We start from the raw sequence: 18750 nt of genomic DNA on the forward strand, positions 1-18750 counted from the left end.
TCCCTGCTATCTCGACAAACTATAAGCGTAGGTATTATTTACATTTCTACTGAGGACGCAGTATACACTCGAGGAATTTGCTATCAAGACTTTCGTATTCGTAATGTACCTTGGTTTGGAGAGTCTAGCTGACCGACTTTGCAGATCCAGTCTCCAGTCGACAATGCCATTGTCTACTAGTTCTACTATCGGCGTAAAACCAGTCGAGTTTCAGACCTCGAAATAGTGACATTTGCAAACCACGAAATATCATGAGCATCGCAGCAATTTCCCGCTTCTGTACATATCGGCATCCAAAGTCCGACCGATATTAAGCCGCATGGACATGGGTAGGTATGTATGACAGCATCGCGGGACTCGGGCAAGGCGGGGTAACAGATACGGGCATGAAGATGAAACCACTAAAATCGACCAAAGCACAGTTTCAGCCCAGCAAGATAAAGTTGAGGCTGCATTCGAATTAGAGCCCAGCATACATTCAACGGCACCGTGCACTGAGCGCTCCTTGCATGGTATTGCCCACTAAGCGTTTTGCTTAGCGTAGAATAGGGTGGAAAGTCATCGCGCGAGCGTGAAGCGTCTGGATCCGACAAGAACCGTTTTTGTGGTTTCATCTAACCTCAGTTCCCGACCTTTTTGACTTTGACAACCCTCATCTGTATTCATTATCACACAATCTGCGTCCGAACCCGTTTCTATCGCATTGGATACAGTCTACAATTACCATTGAACCTTGCAACATACCCAAACCTTCGCTCATATAACAGAACCGCAGAACAAATACCACCACCATGGCAATGGATCCCAACATGAACAACCTCCTCAAATGGGGAATCCAAAACTCGACAAACGCCGACGGCACTGCGCCACCCTCACAGCCGTCGCAAAACATCACACCGGAGATGCTCAACTCTCTCTTCGGCGGGCCCTCCGAAGCCGACCTCATGAAAGCCGCCATGGAAGCGCTGCACTCCGATGAAGTCGATCTCGAGAATAAACTGGTCGCCTTCGACAACTTTGAACAATTAGTCGAGTCGATTGATAATGCGAATAATTTGGAGCCGTTGGGGCTTTGGACGCCGCTTGTTGAGTTACTGGGTCATGAGGAGAGTGAGATGAGGCGGTACGCGGCTTGGTGTATCGGGACGGCGGTGCAGAATAATGAGAAGGCGCAAGATAAGGTGTGTATTCTTCCCCTCTTTCGTCACCAGCTGTGAGAAGTTCAAGTTGCTAACGTGTATCTGAAAAGCTCATTGTCATGAACGCAATTCCTACCCTCGTTTCGCTAGCCACAACGGATAAAGCCACCGCCGTTCGCAAGAAGGCCGTTCTTGCACTTTCCTCCGCTGTCCGTAATTATCAACCAGGCACCAACGAACTGGTCAAGCACCTGCCCGACGGGTATCCGACTGGGAAGGTCGACGCCGGCGACATGGACGCCATCGATGCGATTATGAACAAGCTGAGGGCGCACCCTGTCCCGTCGTCGTAAGAGGACGCGCAAAGCTATGTTTGAACAGAGATTCAAGCTTGATGCCTACGATTTTGTGCGCGATGAAGAAAGTCATGAGGATATGGCTGTATGACAAGAAGGCGGTTTACACGACCTCATCTCTCGAAATCTTATTATCTCCGATAAAGCGTGACAGCAGAGCTCGTGTGAAGGACAGGCTCCCGCCATTTCAGGCGCTATCGTTTCAGAAAGTCGCTGTGACAAGGCGCGTTACCTTTGCAGCCTGAACCAACCTGTCTCGGCTTTAGCAGCAGGGGACCGAGCCATCTTTTGTTCGATATTTAGCGCCTTGTTACTGCTTTGCTGATAGATGCATTCAGCAGCTCTACAACCAGGGAATAGCAACGGATGGATACAGAATATTGGCGCTATATAGGAGTAACAAAAATAACAATTATTTTGCAACACCGCCAACGCCAATCATAAGACAGACATGTAGTGTGGTACAAACAGATTCAATAAGAGCGCATTAAAACATGTCATTTAGAATCATAGGGACATCCCGGGGTAAAGTACCGGTCGACGAATGCTCTCCAACAACGCTAATGGCGATTTGTGTCTACAGCGCAAGATTATAGGTGTAGTCGTCTTCGATGTTCTGAGAGATCCAAAGAACGATGGAACTGTAGGGGTAAGCAATCCAAGTTAGCAAATAACCCATACCAACCATGAAACCAAACAAAACTCACCTAAGCATAATCAGTCCATTCGCAATGACATTCGCAATCCCAAAGTAAAGCGTCGGCAGCGGATAATTCTTAAGGAGGTACTTGAGCACCATAACAGTCTGTACCAGAGAAAGAAGAAACAATGATCAGCAAAGACCAATCCTGGCCAAATCCCAAAACCAAAGCCAGAGATCAAAAATCACACCTCGTGCCACAAAGGATAAGGGTATATTTCAGTATAAGAATAAAAACATACCACACTCCCCGCCAACCCCCCAGCAAGCAACGCGAACCCGAGGAACAGCACAAACCGTGCCTTCCACGCAACACCGTTCCCGCTGTAACTGAAGCTATCCGCTTGCAGGCGCGACTTCTCAATCGAGTTGATCACGAGCATGCCGAGCGCTGAGCAGATGCCGGGGATCCAGTCGACGAACTTAACGTGTACGTCTGAGGCGTTGCGGTCGCTGTGTGAGAAGGCGGCGGCGTCGATGAGGAAGAAGAAGCCGAGGGAGAACTATATATCAGAGTCTAAATAAGAATGATATTTGTAGTTTATTAGTGATGTTGAGACTTACCAGTGCGCCTGATGCGTAGACGCCTGCGTTGCGTACGGTTGAGTTGTTGAGCCATTCCGGCTTGGAGAAGCGGAATAAGCGGTTGCTTGAATCGTCCATTGTGAAAGGCAAATATACGTGTCTCTGAGTGATTCAGATAAAGGATTCGAGAAGTAAGGGTTCTTGGTGATTATGGTCGCAATCGCGGACTCGGTGTTGTCTGCTCTGTGACCTGTCTGACCGGAGGCTGGATGACGATGGATGGGTCATGGTGCAGCTGTCCGGAGCTCGGAAAATCCCGCTCCGGAGTATATACTGATCGCCCTGCTTCGCCATCAACATAACGTACACTAGTTGCTTATCATTATGATCCAATACAGACAATCACGTTGAATTTTTACAGGACGTATTGATTCAGTGTATCTAATACAGAGCCTAACTCCTGAAGATGCAAATCGCTTATATTCTTCGTTACATCATAGCATCGTGCCTGGACCAGCCAGGTCAGTGCTCTTCCTCGCAAAATAGCTTCAAAAATCCATCAATATATGTCATGGCCTTTGATTTCTCTAGAGCAGGCGGCATCGAATTTGTTCCATCGCCGTTCACGGTTGGCTCCCTTAGGTATTTCCGCAGCGCAAATGTTGATGCACGATAGGTTGCATGATACATGGCTTTGAATTCATCTTCATCAGTGCACGAGTTGGAAGCAGGATGAGCCATGCTGTCGCCGGGTGCCTGCAAGTCCCTTCTTTCAATGGGGTTGTGAGCAGTCTCGTTATGAGAAAGGCCTTTGCCGGAAGATGCAGGTCGGGCTGTCCGGTTAAACCCATACAGCCGCATACAGGTCAATATGGTACGGGTGATCGTGTTTTTGTTATCAGCAAGAATAGTTTCTGCAGATTTCGGCTCGGACAGAGGCTCCTTGTCTTCGGAGGATAATAAAGCAGGAGGCAACACGCTTTGCCTTCGCACAGGGGCTTCCGCTGACAGTCCTAATGCTGGAGCGCCTCTCTTGGAATAAAGCTGACTTCCATGACCCCGACTGCTGCTAGGTCGCGAGTGGTCAGCTCGAGGTTCCACCGGTTTGTTGGGGTTCAGATTTGAAGTAATCGAGAGTGACCGAGACCGGTGAGAAGCTATCTTGCTCAATATTGGAAGACTAGGCTCCTCGGACTCTCTTTTGATCCTATGAGATTGCAGCTGTTGCGAAGGTTGCAGGCTTTGAGCCATCAACTGGGATACAGCCTCGCCTCCCTTATACCGTACTCTCTTGTGATGCTGAGCCACAGAGTCAAATAGAGTTGCCACTCGCTTGCGCTTGGGGCTGGGGGAATGAATATCGGGAAGAAACTCGGCGATTTGTTCGTGGCCAGTGATCGTTAAGTTTTCTTCGCGGCTGGGAAGGGCCTGTGCTCTGGTGATGAGGGACGCGGAAATTGGCGTAGCATATATCCTTAATTCCTGCTTTACGAAACCAAATGCAGCTTCTTCGGTCTCAGGTAAGGACGGTACTGGGGGCGTGGGCGGCCGTTCATATGACGTCGTCGTTGAAAGAATGCCGTATACGAGAAGGTCGGTAGATGCCAGCCCTGAAGCCTTTGGCCGTGTCGCGCCATCAAGACTTACGAGGAGCCCTACTGGGCATAGAATTGTCTGAAAGCGATCTAAGCCATCGTCTTCCAACCATATTTTGCCCAGCAGTTTGTGTTTCAGCCATCGAGAGGTCTCTGGATCATTTGTATGGAGCTCGAGGTTTGGACCGACGCGCGCATATAAGGGTATAAGTGCGGGATTGACGAAAGATCGAAAACCAAGAGTACTGCTCTTGAGTATATCCGACTGCCAAGTAGCAGATCGATCGACAAGCTGTAGACCTGGGTTTGATCAATCCACAGTTCCAGCCCAGACGCGATGCAAACCTTACCTCGCAGTTGCGATTGCTCATCTAGTGCAATCGCACCGGACCAGGTATCCATAATAAAAAATCTCCACACCTAACAGCGAGCATATCAAAAGCGCATCATGATCCAAGTCTAATGTTGGTTATCGGAAGCGTGCATGATTTACACGACGCGAGCCAAATGAGAAGCGCGTAGTCACGTGACATCTTATACTCCCGCCTGGAATCTGGAGCAACATACGACCAGGCTCAAGCTTCGATGCAGACCAATTTCCTAGGTAGTCCATATATCGGCACAGTATATTGGAAACTAGTAAGTTCTGCAATTTCTATAATAACCGCAAAAATGGCTATAGTACATCAATAATCATATCGCCGAATAACGGACAGTGAATCAAAGGACGGAGTACCATGTCAAGCCCAAATTAAAACAAACCCCCAGTATACGTCGAGAAAACAAATAATCATAAGTGTCGGGAATAATGGGTTACATCAATTGCGACATTCCCTTCCAGAAAACAGTCTAGAGCTTCGGTAATGAAGCTTCGACTCATTCATTGAATCCTTCCTTGCCCCAGGCTCAAATTAAAACTCTTCCTGTTCGCGGAAGAACATCGAGAAACTGATGATCGTTCCGTATATCAACAGGCCGCCGAAAATGGACATGATCATGGCGGGTACTTGGATCGCACCGGCGTGCGCAAGAACAGCAGGAAGGGCTGCGAGTATACATTAGCTCAAGCTCTAAAGCATGACAAGCAATATATTGTAATGAAAAGCAAAGCGCTCTACAATTGATAGGCTCAATTGCTTAGGAAGATCCATTGACATACCAATACCCATCAGCACCAAGAACCCCGTCAGAAAACGCCCAAAGTCAGCAGCAGCATTGCCAGAGCTGTCCATAAAGTCGTCAGGGTTGGCGCATTGTGAACAGATCCAGTTGGGGAGCGGCGCAATAACGTAGGTCGCAACAACGGTTAGCGGCAGGAAGTTGTGCCAGAGCGCCGAGGAGAGAATGACGAGGAGAAAGCCGATTGCGAGGACCTGGAGACAAATACATCAGTTAGGAAGCATCTATCAAGAGGACAGAGATTAGCCATACAAAGGAGAGAGCGATGATTGTTTTGAGTCCGGCCGTCATGACTGCGGAGACGCTGAAAGCTCCAGGCAGCGGGCAGATGTCGTAGGGGGTCTTGGGAACTTTGCGCGGACAGGGACCGACCGGAAAGTAGGTACAGGGCAAGAGGATATCACTGCGAAATCAACAAAAGGACCTCAAGTGATCGACTTGACCGTTGAATGGAGCAATGAATGAATGCGGGTGACGTGAGGCAACTGAAGTTGGATTCGGGCGGCAGCTGAGGCTTGGCGGCCTGAGGCGGCCAGGCCCACCACCAGCCTTCGTGGAGCTTCGTTTGGAACTCCATGTTCTGCGTCAGTGCTGTCTGCCTGCTGTTCCGCTCTGGTCTCTGCATCAACTTTCCTTCTCCTTTCCCCTCTCACGGTCTCCCAATTGCTGGACTTTATCACGAGTACGATAAACTTGCCTTCTGATCTTGATTTCACCCGCCCAAGCTTCCAGGATGTTCAGGAACAACTACGACAACGATGCGGTCACCTTGTATGAGCTTCCCCGTCAGCTTCCAAAGACGCTTGAACTAACCCCTGTGCTCCAATTAAGCTCTCCGCAAGGTCGGATATTCCAGGTTGAATATGCACAAGAGGCAGTGAAGCAGGGTTCCGTTGTTGTTGGTCTGGTCAACAAGACACATGCCGTCTTGGTTGGCTTGAAGGTTCGCTTCCCCATCAGCTTCATCAGCGATCCCGGAAACACGACACACAGTGCCTAACGTCGAATCGCATCTCTAGAGAAACGCCGAAGAGCTGTCCTCATATCAGAAGAAGATCATCGAAGTCGACTCGCACATGGGCGTCGCTATCGCCGGTCTCGCATCAGACGCCCGCGTGCTATCCAACTACATGAAGCAACAGTGTCTCGGCTCCCGCATGACCTACGGTCGCCCCCTACCCGTCAACCGCATCGTCAACCAGATCGCAGACCGTGCTCAAACAAACACGCAACAGTACGGAAAGCGGCCATACGGTGTAGGTCTGCTTGTTGCAGGAGTGGATGAAGCCGGTCCTCATCTATTCGAGTTCCAGCCCTCCGGCATGGCCCAGGAGATGCTTGCTTGCGCTATCGGAGCGCGCTCCCAGATGGCCCGGACCTACCTGGAGCGCAATCTAGACCAGATCGCGGAGTCTAGCCGGGACGAGCTGGTTACTCATGGTCTCCGGGCCCTCAAGGAGACTCTCTCCCAAGATAAGGAGTTGACGGTGGACAACACATCCGTTGGTGTGGTAGGACAGGACAGTGAGACTGGGAAGGTTGAGAGCTTCAAGCTCTATGAGGGACAGCAACTCCTACCGCTCTTCGAGGCTTTGGAGAAGTCGGAGGCGGGAGAGACGAAAGAATCCGAGACAATGGAGGTTGATTCATAAATGTGAACTTACGCCATAGACATGAAAATGCCTGCTCATTCCGGGAATAATACGACAGATTTGAATTCCAGTCCTGCGCCTTCATCATTATCCGTAATTGACCTTGTCTAACCATAGTCGCCCGCTCTATGTAATGCTGACTATATATACCTCTATTCTAATTACTCCTCCTCCCACTTAAGCTTATACCTCCCCTCACTAACCTGATACTTCACCAGCGCCGGCCAAACCTCCTCAACACTCTTCGCCTCAACCAGAATCCCCCCGTTCTCTTTACTAACATACCCCTCCCTCACCGAATTCCTCACCCACTCCAGCAACCCATCCCAGTACCCCGCGATATTGAGCAACACAATGCCCACATGGTGAATCCCCAACTGATTCCACGTCGTCATCTCCATCACCTCTTCGATCGTGCCAAACCCACCCGCCAAAGCAACAAATCCACTGCCCGGACCACCCTCCTTCACCTTCTCCGCCATCATCCGCTTCCGGCTGTGCATGTCCGCTACGACCGTCGTGACGCCGTACTCTGTATCTGGGATGCCGTTTGGCGAGGTTGTTCCGCTAACTACGCGCTCGGCTACTTTGCCGCTGCCCGTGGCGGATAGAGAGTCTTTCGGCTTGTCGTTGTCGTTGCTGATGCTCACCAATGCGCGCGGGATAATGCCGTGGACGGATTGCGGACCGGATAACGAGACGAGTGTGCGTGCGATCTCGCCCATTAGACCCTTTGTGCCGCCGCCATAGACGAGCTGGATGTTGTTCTCTGCGAAGATGCGCGCGAGCCCGCGGGCGGCTTCCATATGTGAGGGGTTTGTGCCTTCGAGGGAGCCGCAGCTGGTAGGGAGGGGTGGTTAGTTAGTTTGCATATTTTAGATGAGGTTTCTCTGAGTGAATGGGCGGTTCGAGGGGGTTCTGGGGGGTGTGAGCGGGATTTTGGTGTAGATGGCGGGGAGGGGTAAGGTGGTTCTGGACTTACAAGACGCAGACGACGGGGCGTTTGGGGTCGGTGGTAGCCATTTTTGCTCGATGTGGTGCAATTGGGTTTGAGGCTCAAGGGAAAATCCTATATAAATTAAAGATTGGGGAAGTAAGAGCCGTTCTTATATTCTGTTGCCGGAGTCTGGAGAGGGCGAATCCTGGGGCTTCATTAAAATTGGTAAAAGGATGACTCATATATGGGGTCGTAACAAGGCATCGTGGAAAAGAAAGTAACTGCCTATCTACCCAATGCTCAGCTGCAGTGGATGGTGATCTTCAGGCAACTACATATCACGAGATACACTTTGCTTAGGCCTATATGCATGAGTTGCTGGCAGCGGGTATCACAAAGTCAATGTACACTAAGGCTAACTCCCAGGAGGTTTGCTCTTTTTCCTTCGTAACTTGGGTTCCTCTGCAGCGCTGCCTTTATCGGATGATTTGCCCGGCGTGTCAACCTTAGCTTGAGGCGTCCCAATCCGGGGTGGAACGGTGGTGCTATGTGCCTGTTGTTGTTTTGAGGCCGCGCCTCGATCTGTGTCCGCGGCCCTAGACAGAATGAACGATCCCGGCTCGCCCATCAATGGGCTCTCGTCCATGTACTCATCCCCATATTTAGCCAAAAGCTGAAATGATTCCGCCAGAGACCTCATGTCGCTGACCGTTGAGCCAGTGCCGCTCTGTGTGCTGGTGAACGATTTGTTTGCTGCTCCAGCGTCGGGCATGGGTGTGTTCTCTTTGCTTGTTTGCGTCTGTACGCCTGGTTGGCTGGTATCTGTGGGCTTGGGCGCTGGTGGAAGGTATGTGTGTCCCTGTGACGGGGTGAAATTGGGCAATGTCGAAGCAGTCTTAAGCAAGCTCGTCAGAGACGTCACCGCCGAAAGCTATATGACCCAGCAATGTTAGTTCTGAGACGAGAAACGTCGGGATGTAGCAACATACAATCCTATTACCCAGCACACTAGCAGCCGAAGGAGCCATATAAATGCAATCCGCAACCACGAAGAACGTAGCCAGAACCGTAACCTCGTCCTCATACCCAGATCGTTTCCGCCTCATCTGCTTCCGAATCACCCAAACGTTGGACGGTTCATGCGCAAACTGAGTACCACCGCCTGCTGCAGCCTGTAACGGGTCATAGCCAACCACGAACTCCAGGCCTTGCATGGTCTTCAGCCGGCCCTCGAAGGCTTCTCTTGTCTCCACGAAATGACGAAAGGCTTCGTTGTAGTTGGCTTGGATGGCTAGAGAGGCGTTGTTCGAGGTAGCATCGAAGAAGGGCGACTCGGCGAAGTAGAAGAGGACTAGCCAGGAGATACGATTAATTGCATCAATCGGGAAACTGGAGGTTTCAGTGAGGAAGATCCCTACTGTTGTTCGAATGCAGATATCCGCCCATCATTTGGACGTGGGACGGGGATCGCCAGAGGATTTCCTCTAATGAGGAGGGATCTTGCATATCTGCCATACTGATTGTCACAGCTCTTTAGGATGAACGAAGTCACCGCAATAATTAGAGAGTTGGTTTGTTAGTTGCAAAATGTGCAGCTCTGAAGAGAGCTTGCCTTGAGCCTCCGCGGAGTAGATGGTCTGTTTGCACTGTTTGCATGTACACGCAGGGTACAGTGAAACATAAATGAAGGCGCACACTGTAGTATGAAAGATATTTTATTATTTTCTATGTAATCGAAGTCTGAGGTGAGTCAGACATCATTGAATATTATTGTTGAAAATACAACCAAAACGCCAATTCCCACGCTGAATGTTGAATCCCACCGGTCTATCACGTCTAACTTATAGTTCACATCAATCGTTCAATGGCAACTGTTGAAGGTAGTGCCATGCAAATGTACATCTAAATGCTGATGATAAGAAAATTTGGTAGAGGAGGATAGCGACGTTATACAGCCCGCTTGTGGCCCTATTCCTCCCTGGAGGGCATGAATATGCCACAGACAGTCCGTAGCTTGGTAAGCATTTCATCCCACTCGCCTTCGGCGCTGCTCAGCATAGTCACAGCCCCGCCGGCACCAATGCGCCATTTCTGAATATCGTCTTGATCTTCAGAGGAAGTAAATGCCGTGCGAATCAAGACTGAGAAACTTCCTCCCCCTCCGAGGTCAAGAAAGCCCATGACGCCAGAGTAGATCCCGCGCTTCCGGCCTTCTATTGAGGAAAGATGCATGCAAGATCGTTCTTTTGGAGCGCCGGTCATCGAGCCTGGTGGTAGACACCTCTGCAGCGCCGTGAGTCCGTATCCACACATGTTCGACGAGTGTGACTGCGGCATGTTTTTGGCGGCATATCCAGGCCGTGTAGGGTCAACATGTCCTTTGACGTGGGTTATCATTTGGTAGACTCGCCCGTGATCCTCCACTTCAAGCAACTTTTCTACATGAACGTTTCCGGCACCGCATATGCCGTAGAGATCATGGCGTATGAGATCCGCAATCATGAGATTCTCGGCCATTTCTTTTGTTGATCCGAGGATTTTTTGTGCGCGCTCCATTGTCATGTCGTCGGACTTCCTCACTGTTCCCTTCATCGGCTTCATCTCCAATGTCGAGTCTCGGTCCCAGTTGAGAAAACACTCGGGACTGCTGCTGACAATCTTGACATTTCCCAGTCTCGCGAAGGCACTGAATGCAGCAGGATTGTATCTCCGAAGCCGTTTGTATAATTTCCATGGGAACTGTATGCGCTGAATAGTGGTGTCTGGAGAGGGTAAAGTGATGGATGTCTCGCACGTAAGGCATAACTCGTATGACTCGCCTGCTCTTAGCTCATCCTTGCACGCCTCAACCTGATTTAGGTAGGTATGTTCACTGGGGAACTGAATTGTCCTGCCCCTCAGAATAGAATCGAGAAACTCCTCGTCGGCGATGGAATTAGCAGATGTTGACGACTGGGGGGCACTCTTCAAGGTTTTCAGAGTCTGATCTAACCAGCCAGCTGGTAGATCATCTTCTTCCCTAGTTGACTGCACGGTAACTTTGCCCGTTTCGTTGTCAACTACGATGCTCCTGTCCGTCCACAGGAGACTAACATCCGGTGGATCTTCGTCACCGGTATTTTCCTGAGAGCAAGAATCGTCTCGAAGACATTCAGTCTCGTGTTTCGGATGAGCCAAACAAGCCAGTCCTAGCTCGTAGGAGAAGTAGCCTAGGAACCCTGCCCAAAACGGGACCCCGGCGTCTCCAGATTCAACTTTCTTCAAGTCCATCAGGTACCTCGAAATACCCCAAAGTTGAGACACTGACAAGATAGCTTCGATTTCCGTACTATCCGCCTTCAAGCAATCGCGTGAGCCCAAGCCAAGCGGCATCTTCTGCAATCTTAGACAATGCCGCGGAATAAAGTATTCGAGCCTCCAGCTTCCCGGACTTGGCACAGATATGATACTGTGCCTTTCATTTGACCGAAACAGTACACTTGGAAGCCCTGGATCATTGAAGAGCTCGCAAATACCTTCAGCATCCAGTTGACATGCGGCTAGGGATCGAGAAGCGGAATGGCCGGAGGAGGACGCACTCCAGTTGACCATCGTGTAAGCAATGTCCGGGAAGCTAGTCTGCCCCATTGCAGGCCGGATGATATCGGTAGGTAAGCTTCCGTATCCTTCACGATCATGTGTCTTATTGAATTTGACAGACATGTCCCACCACTTGCGCAGGAGCTCATTGCATGCTTCCCGATCAGATTTGCAAGACTCGGGGTGAAACTGCACGCCCCAAAAAGGCTTGACCTTATGCCGTACAGCCATTGGAATCCATGTTTCTGGAGAAGAGGAACCATCTAATTGAATAGAAAACCAAGCGAGGACATCAAGATCCGAATCGAGAGACGCAGTCCCACCTGGCGGACTTGATTTGACCTGAGTGTCGAGCATGGCGTATAGTGAGTGATAAAGAGTGACTTCCAGATCTTGTACGTTCTCAAAAATATCCCTCTGAGCCGTCGTAATCCGATGAACTTGCCCGTGCAGAGGCTCCGGCAATCGCCCAATAGGAATGTCATGATGAAGACACAAACTCTGGAAACCAAGGCAAATGCCTAGAACGGGCAGCATATTCGCACTGCTAATGTTCCAAATATCTGCCATAACGCCAACATCGTCATGGACGTTGGGGTCCCCTGGCCCTGGTCCCAAGACAACTGCATCGTAGTGTTGGAGAAATTCCAGTATGTTGCCATCCGGCCATTCCGCATCAATCATCATTACTGTAACCCGCGCTCCAAGGACCTCTTCCAGCATCGCGACCACATTGAAGGAGAAAGAATCATAGGCGTCGATGTAAAGTATGCTTTTCTGCCGGGCATCCTGGTCATCCTGCATGTCAAGTCCAGTGCTCGACGCCGTCCAGTCACCTAGTAGCGGCGCCATTATAAATCGGCCTCGTGGGCGGAACAAACGAGTCAAAATTTGAAGGAATATGGGTATCAAAATAGGATATGCATGTAAAGAGTAAATAGTATGGAGGCGAAGTAGTAGATTGTAAGAGGGAAAAGATCGGCCTCCTCTAGCAGAAATCTCCGGGTTGACACTAAAGGATGACCGGCAGCAGTAATCACCATGGCTTATTTTGGAGATGAGATGTCCATGACGAAGATGCGTCTCTTCGACAAAAGAAAGACCGAGGAGACTTGATGGATGATGTTTGGTGGCGGCAGCGGCGAAAACTTGAAGATTTCCGGGGAAAAAGCAAGGACCAGTGGAGTCTTTATGGTTCCACCCGGTGTCCCGTTCTTCCCATCAACGGCTGCCGAGAACAATTCTAGAACACATGCTGTCATTCAGGGGATCGTATATGTAAAGACAACCCAAGCAAGTCTATATGCTTATATGCTCACACTGTGAATCCAATCTACATATGACAGCTCTACCTATTTATCATTATGTCGTTGCTCAAGACTGACTCTTAGCTGGTGTGGTGGCGAGTTTGGCTGTGACCCTAGGGAAGTACTGGCTGACAAAACTCTCTCTGCAGCAAAAGGTTAACAGGCGAAGACCACAATAGCAGGAGCGTTGCAACATACGTGTAATAGCTGTGGGCGGAGCTGTGGTCTGAAACTAGATTGTGCGCCAACTCATGGCAGAGAATCACCCACCAGTAGACCGTAGCTTCAGCCCGGTCTGGAGTCGCGCTTTGAAGGAGTGCTTTCTCGTGTAGGTTCTGGAAGTAATGATAATTGCAGAAGATACTGCCGGTTCGATTGAATGCAATCGACTTTGACTTGGGGTCATGGAAAATGCTCAAACTATCGGGACGCAGAGAGAAAACGTCGGCGCAGTCCAAAAGTATAGAGCCAAACATGTTCATCCCATAACTGTTCTGGGACAGGAAAGCAGAACGATCTGTTACCGACTTGGCAAACAGAATATTGACTTGAGAAGGAAGTGTGGCGACAAATTCGAGCTCATGGCCGGGCTTCTCGTCACAATAAGACTTCAGTTCATTGATCTGATCTGTCTGCGGCTTGGAGGAGACATTGGACGTGCCATGGACCCGGCTGGACTGGACCGCGGAATGCAGTTCCTTCTGCAGCTTAAGAGGTGAGCTGACAGTTACCGGCGCCGCAGGGCATGGTTCTTTGGGCTTTTCTGGCTGCGGAGCAGGAGGAAGCTCCTTGGGGGTTTCAGGCGCTGATGGAGTTTGAGTATCGCTAAAGGGGTTCCAGGACGATCGGTTTCCATCCTTAAAATGTTTGGTGAAGTTGGAAAACAGACCATTGCGCTTCTCTTTAGTAGTCTCCGTCGTAGTCTCCGACGGAGAGCCGGGCCGTGGACGCTTCGACGACGGAGAGTCCGGGAATACGCCAGGCATCGGACCTGGACCCTGCTTCTCAGGCGCCAAGTTTTGAGCCTCCTTTTGTAACGCGGCTTCCTTCTCCTGCAAAAGCCGGCGTTCCTCCTCGACCTGCTTCTGACGCCGATCCTCTGCGATTCGAGCCTCCTGGGCCTTTTGTTTTAGGATGCGTTCCACGTTATAACCACGCCCTTTCAGCTCCAATAAATCGGTTTTTAGTAGCATTTCCAGAGTGAGCGAAGAATGGAGCTTAGGGCGGTTGAAAATCAATAGCGAAAGCGCTTGACTGATCTCGTAGAAATCATACCGGCCGGGGCATATTCGCATGACATGTTCTCCTTGGACCTCGGTAACTATCGCTTTCCTTTCCTGCCTGTAGGATATTCGGCGATCCCTCAAAAACCGGGCAATGGCAATGGACTGTACGACTTCAACTTTGAGGTTCTGGTCAAGCCAACGACTGTCATGTCGGATTCCCTCGGGAGGCTGGTCATGGAGGAATAGCCTTGACCGTTCTTTGATCAGCTTCAGCAATTTGATAGCAGGACGCTGATCAGGAGCAAGTGCTCCCCAATGAGCCCGCTCTTCCACAATGCGGCTCAGCGGTACTGCTCCTAGAGCAATGTAGAAGTTCTCGAGCACCTCTTCCTGAGGCGCAGCTAATACGTGATCCTTGAACTGAACAAAACTCTGGTAATCATCCACGACGATTGTGTTGTCCGCCGAGGTCAACGTCCATTCTTTGATACCCTCTTCCTCGGCTTCGTCTTCATCATCGGAAATCTCGACGCTCTTCTTGACTTCTTTCCTAGTCTGTTCCGTGGTCAAGGTGATTTCTCTGCTCGCCAGCAAGAATGCGGATTTTCTCATCTCCCGGAAAAGCTCTTTGTTCTTCTTAAGAACAGCCATATCCTCCGCGAGAGTTCTCAGCAATTTGAGATACCTTTCGGCGCTCTGAAGGGTAGAGGATATCCTGGCCGGCTCCCTGACTACCATTTGCGCAAGTTCTATTTTGGTCGGTTCTCGCTTTGATCCAACAGCCATCAAAAAGAGGTTTGCTTCCTGGCCAAAGTCCACGAAGTCAAACAAGTCTTTGTAGTCTTCGCCCTCTCCAAGGTAACAAAGCCTGGGCGCTACACGTCGCACCGAGCGAATCTGAGAATCCTTGTCATCAATATGGACCGGTACGATCTCAGCTTTCCCAACACGGTCTATATCTCGCGAGGTGAGTTCAGACACCCTTCCGGCGAGATATCCAAAAAGCAGTCTTGCTTCTCGTTTTGTAGATGGTGCTCTACGGATCAAGGTATCAAGGCAATCTGATAGCTTGGGATGCTGTTTGACACCGAGCTTGGAAGCATGACGATGAAGATCTTTGCGGAGAATGTTGAAACCAAACAAGGCAGCACCATCGTCCGTATAGCATTTCCCCGGCCCACTAATGCTGTACTGCTGGTCTTTCGGAGTTTCCGCGGATAAGCTACTCGGCTTTTCGATCGGCAGAAACGGATCGGTTACCGAATTGCAGTCGAAGACGCCATAGCCATTTGATTCGTATTCAGCAACGTAATATGACATGGCTTTTCCATGCAAGATCCTGTCATTCGAGGCCGCCGCCTTAGCCATAATCCGTACTACCTCAATAGCCGTGGGGCAGCTCCGGAGGCCCAGTCTAGACAGAAATCTGCCCTCGTTGCTACTAGAGATGAAATTCCCGGGCCACTCAATGACTTGAAGACCGAGAGCTCTCAAAGAGTCATTGGGCTCGAAGAGATCCTGAACTTCATAGCGTTTCCGGTCCAGAGTTTTCGAGCCTTCGCGACCAGTGCTCGGCTCCGCCGTGCAAAAACTGGTGTCTTTGAGCCTTTTAATATCACTGGCAGGGATATCATTGCTGACAGATGCGAGATACCGTATAAGATCGACATGGCTCCATTTCCCCTGGCTGGATGATTTTTCATCAGACGCAGCGGGGGCATTCAGAAGGCGCTCAAAGATGACACCAAGCTCGACGGTCTTCCGTACACCCAGGGCGGCTAGGAACTTTTCCTTCACTCCCTGGAGTCCATGGATGACAGGCAAATCGTCGAACAGGCGGACGGAGGGAAAGTATGTTTCACTGGGGCGCTTCATGCCGACGCGAGTAGGAATTATTGTATGCACCTGTAACTGATTGATCACGTCTTGCTTTGACGACTGGCCCAAGCTCTCCCATTGTTTTGATATAACTGGGAGCACCTGCGCTGCGAAGGTCGAGGTCTGTGTGATATCCTGGGTTAGGGGGAGAACATTTCGGTTCCCAGAGTTGCTGACAAGCCAACTCAACCAAGGAACTATTTGCAACTCTTGCCAATCGAATGAGTCGAGCTCTCTCTTGGCCAGAGATTTCGTATACTTGAACGGCATCACGGTGGGTGGCAAGGGTAGGTCGGCTGGTATGCGTTGGGGGTTCAGGAAGAGCGACACTTCAGAGAAAACGATCAAGCCAGTGGCATTGCCATTTTCATCATCGGTTGAAGCTACTGCAACATTGAGTATGCTTTTCACAGAGTACAGATCTAGTTGGCCCGAAATGGCTCGTCGGCCCAGCCAGTTGAGAAACTCGGTAATCTGAGAAGCGCGTAGTGGACTTGTCTCGAGTTCACGTTTGATGTCAGAGACCGTAACTTCAGTTACAAGCCCCAGCATTGTCAACTTTTTGACGAATTCTTTCGAACCCTCCACGAATTCATCTGGCAGAACCGGTATAGAATCTATGAAAGTTAAATCCTTTGCCGCTACGCGCACTCGGTGGTTTTGGGCAACGCCACAGGTTGAAAGCACCTCGATGGAAGCGTTCTTGTTGCAAGTCCAGAAGGCGTCCTCCATTGTTTGTCCAAGCAACGATGACGGTGTAGACTCGCGAAACACAAATTGATTCGCCGTATGAATAGCCTCAGGAAGCACATTCACAATGTCTTCTTTTCGAATCTTTGACTGCTTTGACGGGTCTTTGGCAGATTGTATCCTGCACTGTATAGTGGCCATCTCTGCCGCCCAAGCGATTCGACAGACTATACCCGCTGCCCTCAGCATCTCCATGTTCCATTTGCTGATGTACCTCGTGTTCAGATCAATGCTTTCTCGTTCCACGGTTGGAATTACAGAAGGAGCAGAGATATGAGCATTGAGGCCGGTTGTTTGCTGCGTTGGGAACCCAATGAAGACTCTGCCACCTTTCGAAGGAAGGATGGATGATAGAAATTCTGATTGTGACCCTGAAGCCGCAGACGCTTGGCTTGTATCATATGAAGGTGTCAGCACGGCGATTGATGTTTTCTTAGGTGGCGGTTTTCGTGTGGCTCGCTCAAGTTCGCTGCTCAGTGACTGGCTGATAGAAGCCTGAATACTTGCGGTATTAATATGCAGGAACACAGATGCTGTTGAGGTCTTGGCCAAGTCACCGGACTGACTGGTCGCTTCCTTCTTCTCGCTCTCGATCGGCTTTTCAGACGAAGTTTGGGTGAGTCTAGACAAGAAGCTGCGTAGCGATGTGGTAGTGTCACGGATACCCTCGCGAAATATACTTGCATTCGGATTCCATTCGACTGCGCGCATCCAGACAGCATCGACCTGAGCGACCTCTCTTGTGACACTCGTAACCTTCATCAACCCATCTTGCGTTTTCGTTTCAATGTCTCTTGGTATGGCGAGAGTGGTACTTGGGGCTGCCTTCTTGGCTAGGCGAAGCACGTCCCAGTCGTCAAGCCAAAGCTCGATACATTCAAGGTTGACAAACGTAAGACTACTGGACAGGAACTGGCATAGCTGCATCAGCGATGGAACCGGAGAGGTATCATTGCGATAGTCTAAGACGAATGTTGTTTCAGGGTTGGTTTTCTCGCCCAGCTGTAGGCGACGAGTAAACAAGGCGTTCCCTTTCCAGTAAAACGCCATAGCGTCCGTACCAGAAGATACAAACGGTTCCTCACAATCGTCAAAGACACTGTAGAAACCGACGCCAAAAGCCCCAATCTTCGTTTCATCCGGATTTCCGTCGGCAATACGCTTCAATCTAGCCCAATCCTTTTCGCTGAAGGGAAGGCCGTTGTTGGAAATCAAAAGACGCTTAAGAGTATGATGGGATATCGTGTGCTTGATCATAGCTGTGGTGTCATCAGGAGAGGAAGGCAGGGGAACTGTGGTGGACGGTAGAGTCTCGAATTTGATAGTGACTTTTGTGGCGTTGGCGTCAGCTGCATTTTGTATCATCTCGCGCAGAACAGTCCTTCGCCATATGTCAGTAACTGCTATATATCGAGAGCAAAAGTATAGTCTTCAATCGAGGGGCCACCGACCAGCGTCCAGAATATCTCGCAAGGACCTTTGAAATGAGGCCACGGGTATCTACGGTGACAGCTTCCTCGTCTGCCCCGGATCCCATGGTACGCGCTTTGAGCGCGCTGAAGTCGATCTTCTGCACCATGGTGCGGTATCAAGGTCTTGGCAGCCAGGACTATTGTTTTTCAAAAAAATGGACTCTAAGCGATTTGACGATGTTGTTTCAATTCAACCAGACGGTGGCGGCAGAATATCCAAAAATGGGGAAACACAAAAGCAAGACGGAGCTGAAGGGCGAGAGAAAGTGACAGTCATCAGCCTCGTCATGGAACTACAAAGGAAAAGCGTTCCGAAAGCATAATTTGCCATCCATTGTTATTGATGATGGAATCTTCGATGATGCTCGAGGCGGAGGCTCAATCAATGCTCCGGCTTATCAGTCTCGTTATCGTCGGAGGGTGCCCAGCTGACTCAGCGTCACTAGTGGTGCCCC

General features: G+C 50.2%; 10 protein-coding genes across 10 annotated transcripts; 2 read left to right on the forward strand and 8 right to left on the reverse strand.

Annotated features, from left to right (window-relative positions):
• Window positions 1-797: 797 nt before the first annotated feature.
• On the forward strand, window positions 798-1492 carry fes1 (Hsp70 nucleotide exchange factor FES1; the record flags this gene model as incomplete). The annotated part of the gene is made up of 2 exons (XM_073760325.1): window positions 798-1181; window positions 1250-1492. The coding sequence occupies 2 exons, from the start codon at window positions 798-800 to the stop codon at window positions 1490-1492; spliced, it is 627 nt and encodes a 208-aa protein (XP_073613318.1).
• A 376-nt stretch (window positions 1493-1868) lies between these two features.
• Window positions 1869-2963, reverse strand: BDV17DRAFT_269360 (UPF0220 family protein). Its single transcript, XM_073758568.1, has 4 exons — window positions 2760-2963; window positions 2438-2698; window positions 2203-2300; window positions 1869-2136 (listed from the first exon to the last, which is right to left on the reverse strand). Exons 1-4 carry the CDS (start codon window positions 2856-2858, stop codon window positions 2073-2075), a joined length of 522 nt encoding a protein of 173 aa, XP_073613319.1. The 5' UTR covers window positions 2859-2963; the 3' UTR covers window positions 1869-2072.
• Window positions 2964-3179: 216 nt separating this feature from the next.
• On the reverse strand, window positions 3180-4858 carry BDV17DRAFT_153318 (uncharacterized protein). The gene is made up of 2 exons (XM_073754524.1): window positions 4666-4858; window positions 3180-4615 (listed from the first exon to the last, which is right to left on the reverse strand). Exons 1-2 carry the CDS (start codon window positions 4715-4717, stop codon window positions 3243-3245), a joined length of 1425 nt encoding a protein of 474 aa, XP_073613320.1. The 5' UTR covers window positions 4718-4858; the 3' UTR covers window positions 3180-3242.
• A 60-nt stretch (window positions 4859-4918) lies between these two features.
• On the reverse strand, window positions 4919-6038 carry BDV17DRAFT_269362 (Vps55 family protein). The gene is made up of 3 exons (XM_073758569.1): window positions 5747-6038; window positions 5475-5688; window positions 4919-5360 (listed from the first exon to the last, which is right to left on the reverse strand). The coding sequence occupies exons 1-3, from the start codon at window positions 5783-5785 to the stop codon at window positions 5227-5229; spliced, it is 387 nt and encodes a 128-aa protein (XP_073613321.1). The 5' UTR covers window positions 5786-6038; the 3' UTR covers window positions 4919-5226.
• Window positions 6039-6085: 47 nt separating this feature from the next.
• Window positions 6086-7213, forward strand: pre5 (proteasome core particle subunit alpha 6). Its single transcript, XM_073758570.1, has 3 exons — window positions 6086-6265; window positions 6326-6437; window positions 6514-7213. Exons 1-3 carry the CDS (start codon window positions 6228-6230, stop codon window positions 7144-7146), a joined length of 783 nt encoding a protein of 260 aa, XP_073613322.1. The 5' UTR covers window positions 6086-6227; the 3' UTR covers window positions 7147-7213.
• A 5-nt stretch (window positions 7214-7218) lies between these two features.
• On the reverse strand, window positions 7219-8257 carry BDV17DRAFT_153315 (LOG family protein). The gene is made up of 2 exons (XM_073754523.1): window positions 8129-8257; window positions 7219-8064 (listed from the first exon to the last, which is right to left on the reverse strand). Exon 2 carries the CDS (start codon window positions 7950-7952, stop codon window positions 7308-7310), a length of 645 nt encoding a protein of 214 aa, XP_073613323.1. The 5' UTR covers window positions 7953-8064; window positions 8129-8257; the 3' UTR covers window positions 7219-7307.
• Window positions 8258-9824, reverse strand: med6 (mediator complex subunit MED6). Its single transcript, XM_073754525.1, has 3 exons — window positions 9502-9824; window positions 9073-9434; window positions 8258-9014 (listed from the first exon to the last, which is right to left on the reverse strand). The coding sequence occupies exons 1-3, from the start codon at window positions 9596-9598 to the stop codon at window positions 8499-8501; spliced, it is 975 nt and encodes a 324-aa protein (XP_073613324.1). The 5' UTR covers window positions 9599-9824; the 3' UTR covers window positions 8258-8498.
• On the reverse strand, window positions 9675-12647 carry pabA (aminodeoxychorismate synthase pabA). Its single transcript, XM_073754522.1, has one exon. It carries the CDS (start codon window positions 12512-12514, stop codon window positions 10052-10054), a length of 2463 nt encoding a protein of 820 aa, XP_073613325.1. The 5' UTR covers window positions 12515-12647; the 3' UTR covers window positions 9675-10051.
• BDV17DRAFT_153307 (uncharacterized protein) lies at window positions 12612-13003 on the reverse strand. The gene has a single exon (XM_073754520.1). The coding sequence runs from the start codon at window positions 12922-12924 to the stop codon at window positions 12709-12711; it is 216 nt and encodes a 71-aa protein (XP_073613326.1). The 5' UTR covers window positions 12925-13003; the 3' UTR covers window positions 12612-12708.
• A 9-nt stretch (window positions 13004-13012) lies between these two features.
• On the reverse strand, window positions 13013-18646 carry BDV17DRAFT_153311 (histidine kinase-like ATPase domain-containing protein). Its single transcript, XM_073754521.1, has 3 exons — window positions 18275-18646; window positions 13168-18204; window positions 13013-13112 (listed from the first exon to the last, which is right to left on the reverse strand). The coding sequence occupies exons 1-3, from the start codon at window positions 18400-18402 to the stop codon at window positions 13037-13039; spliced, it is 5241 nt and encodes a 1746-aa protein (XP_073613327.1). The 5' UTR covers window positions 18403-18646; the 3' UTR covers window positions 13013-13036.
• Window positions 18647-18750: the final 104 nt, after the last annotated feature.

Source organism: Aspergillus undulatus, assembly GCF_047715775.1.
Source record: "Aspergillus undulatus strain CBS 261.88 unplaced genomic scaffold BDV17scaffold_42, whole genome shotgun sequence".
NCBI lineage: Eukaryota > Fungi > Ascomycota > Eurotiomycetes > Eurotiales > Aspergillaceae > Aspergillus > Aspergillus undulatus.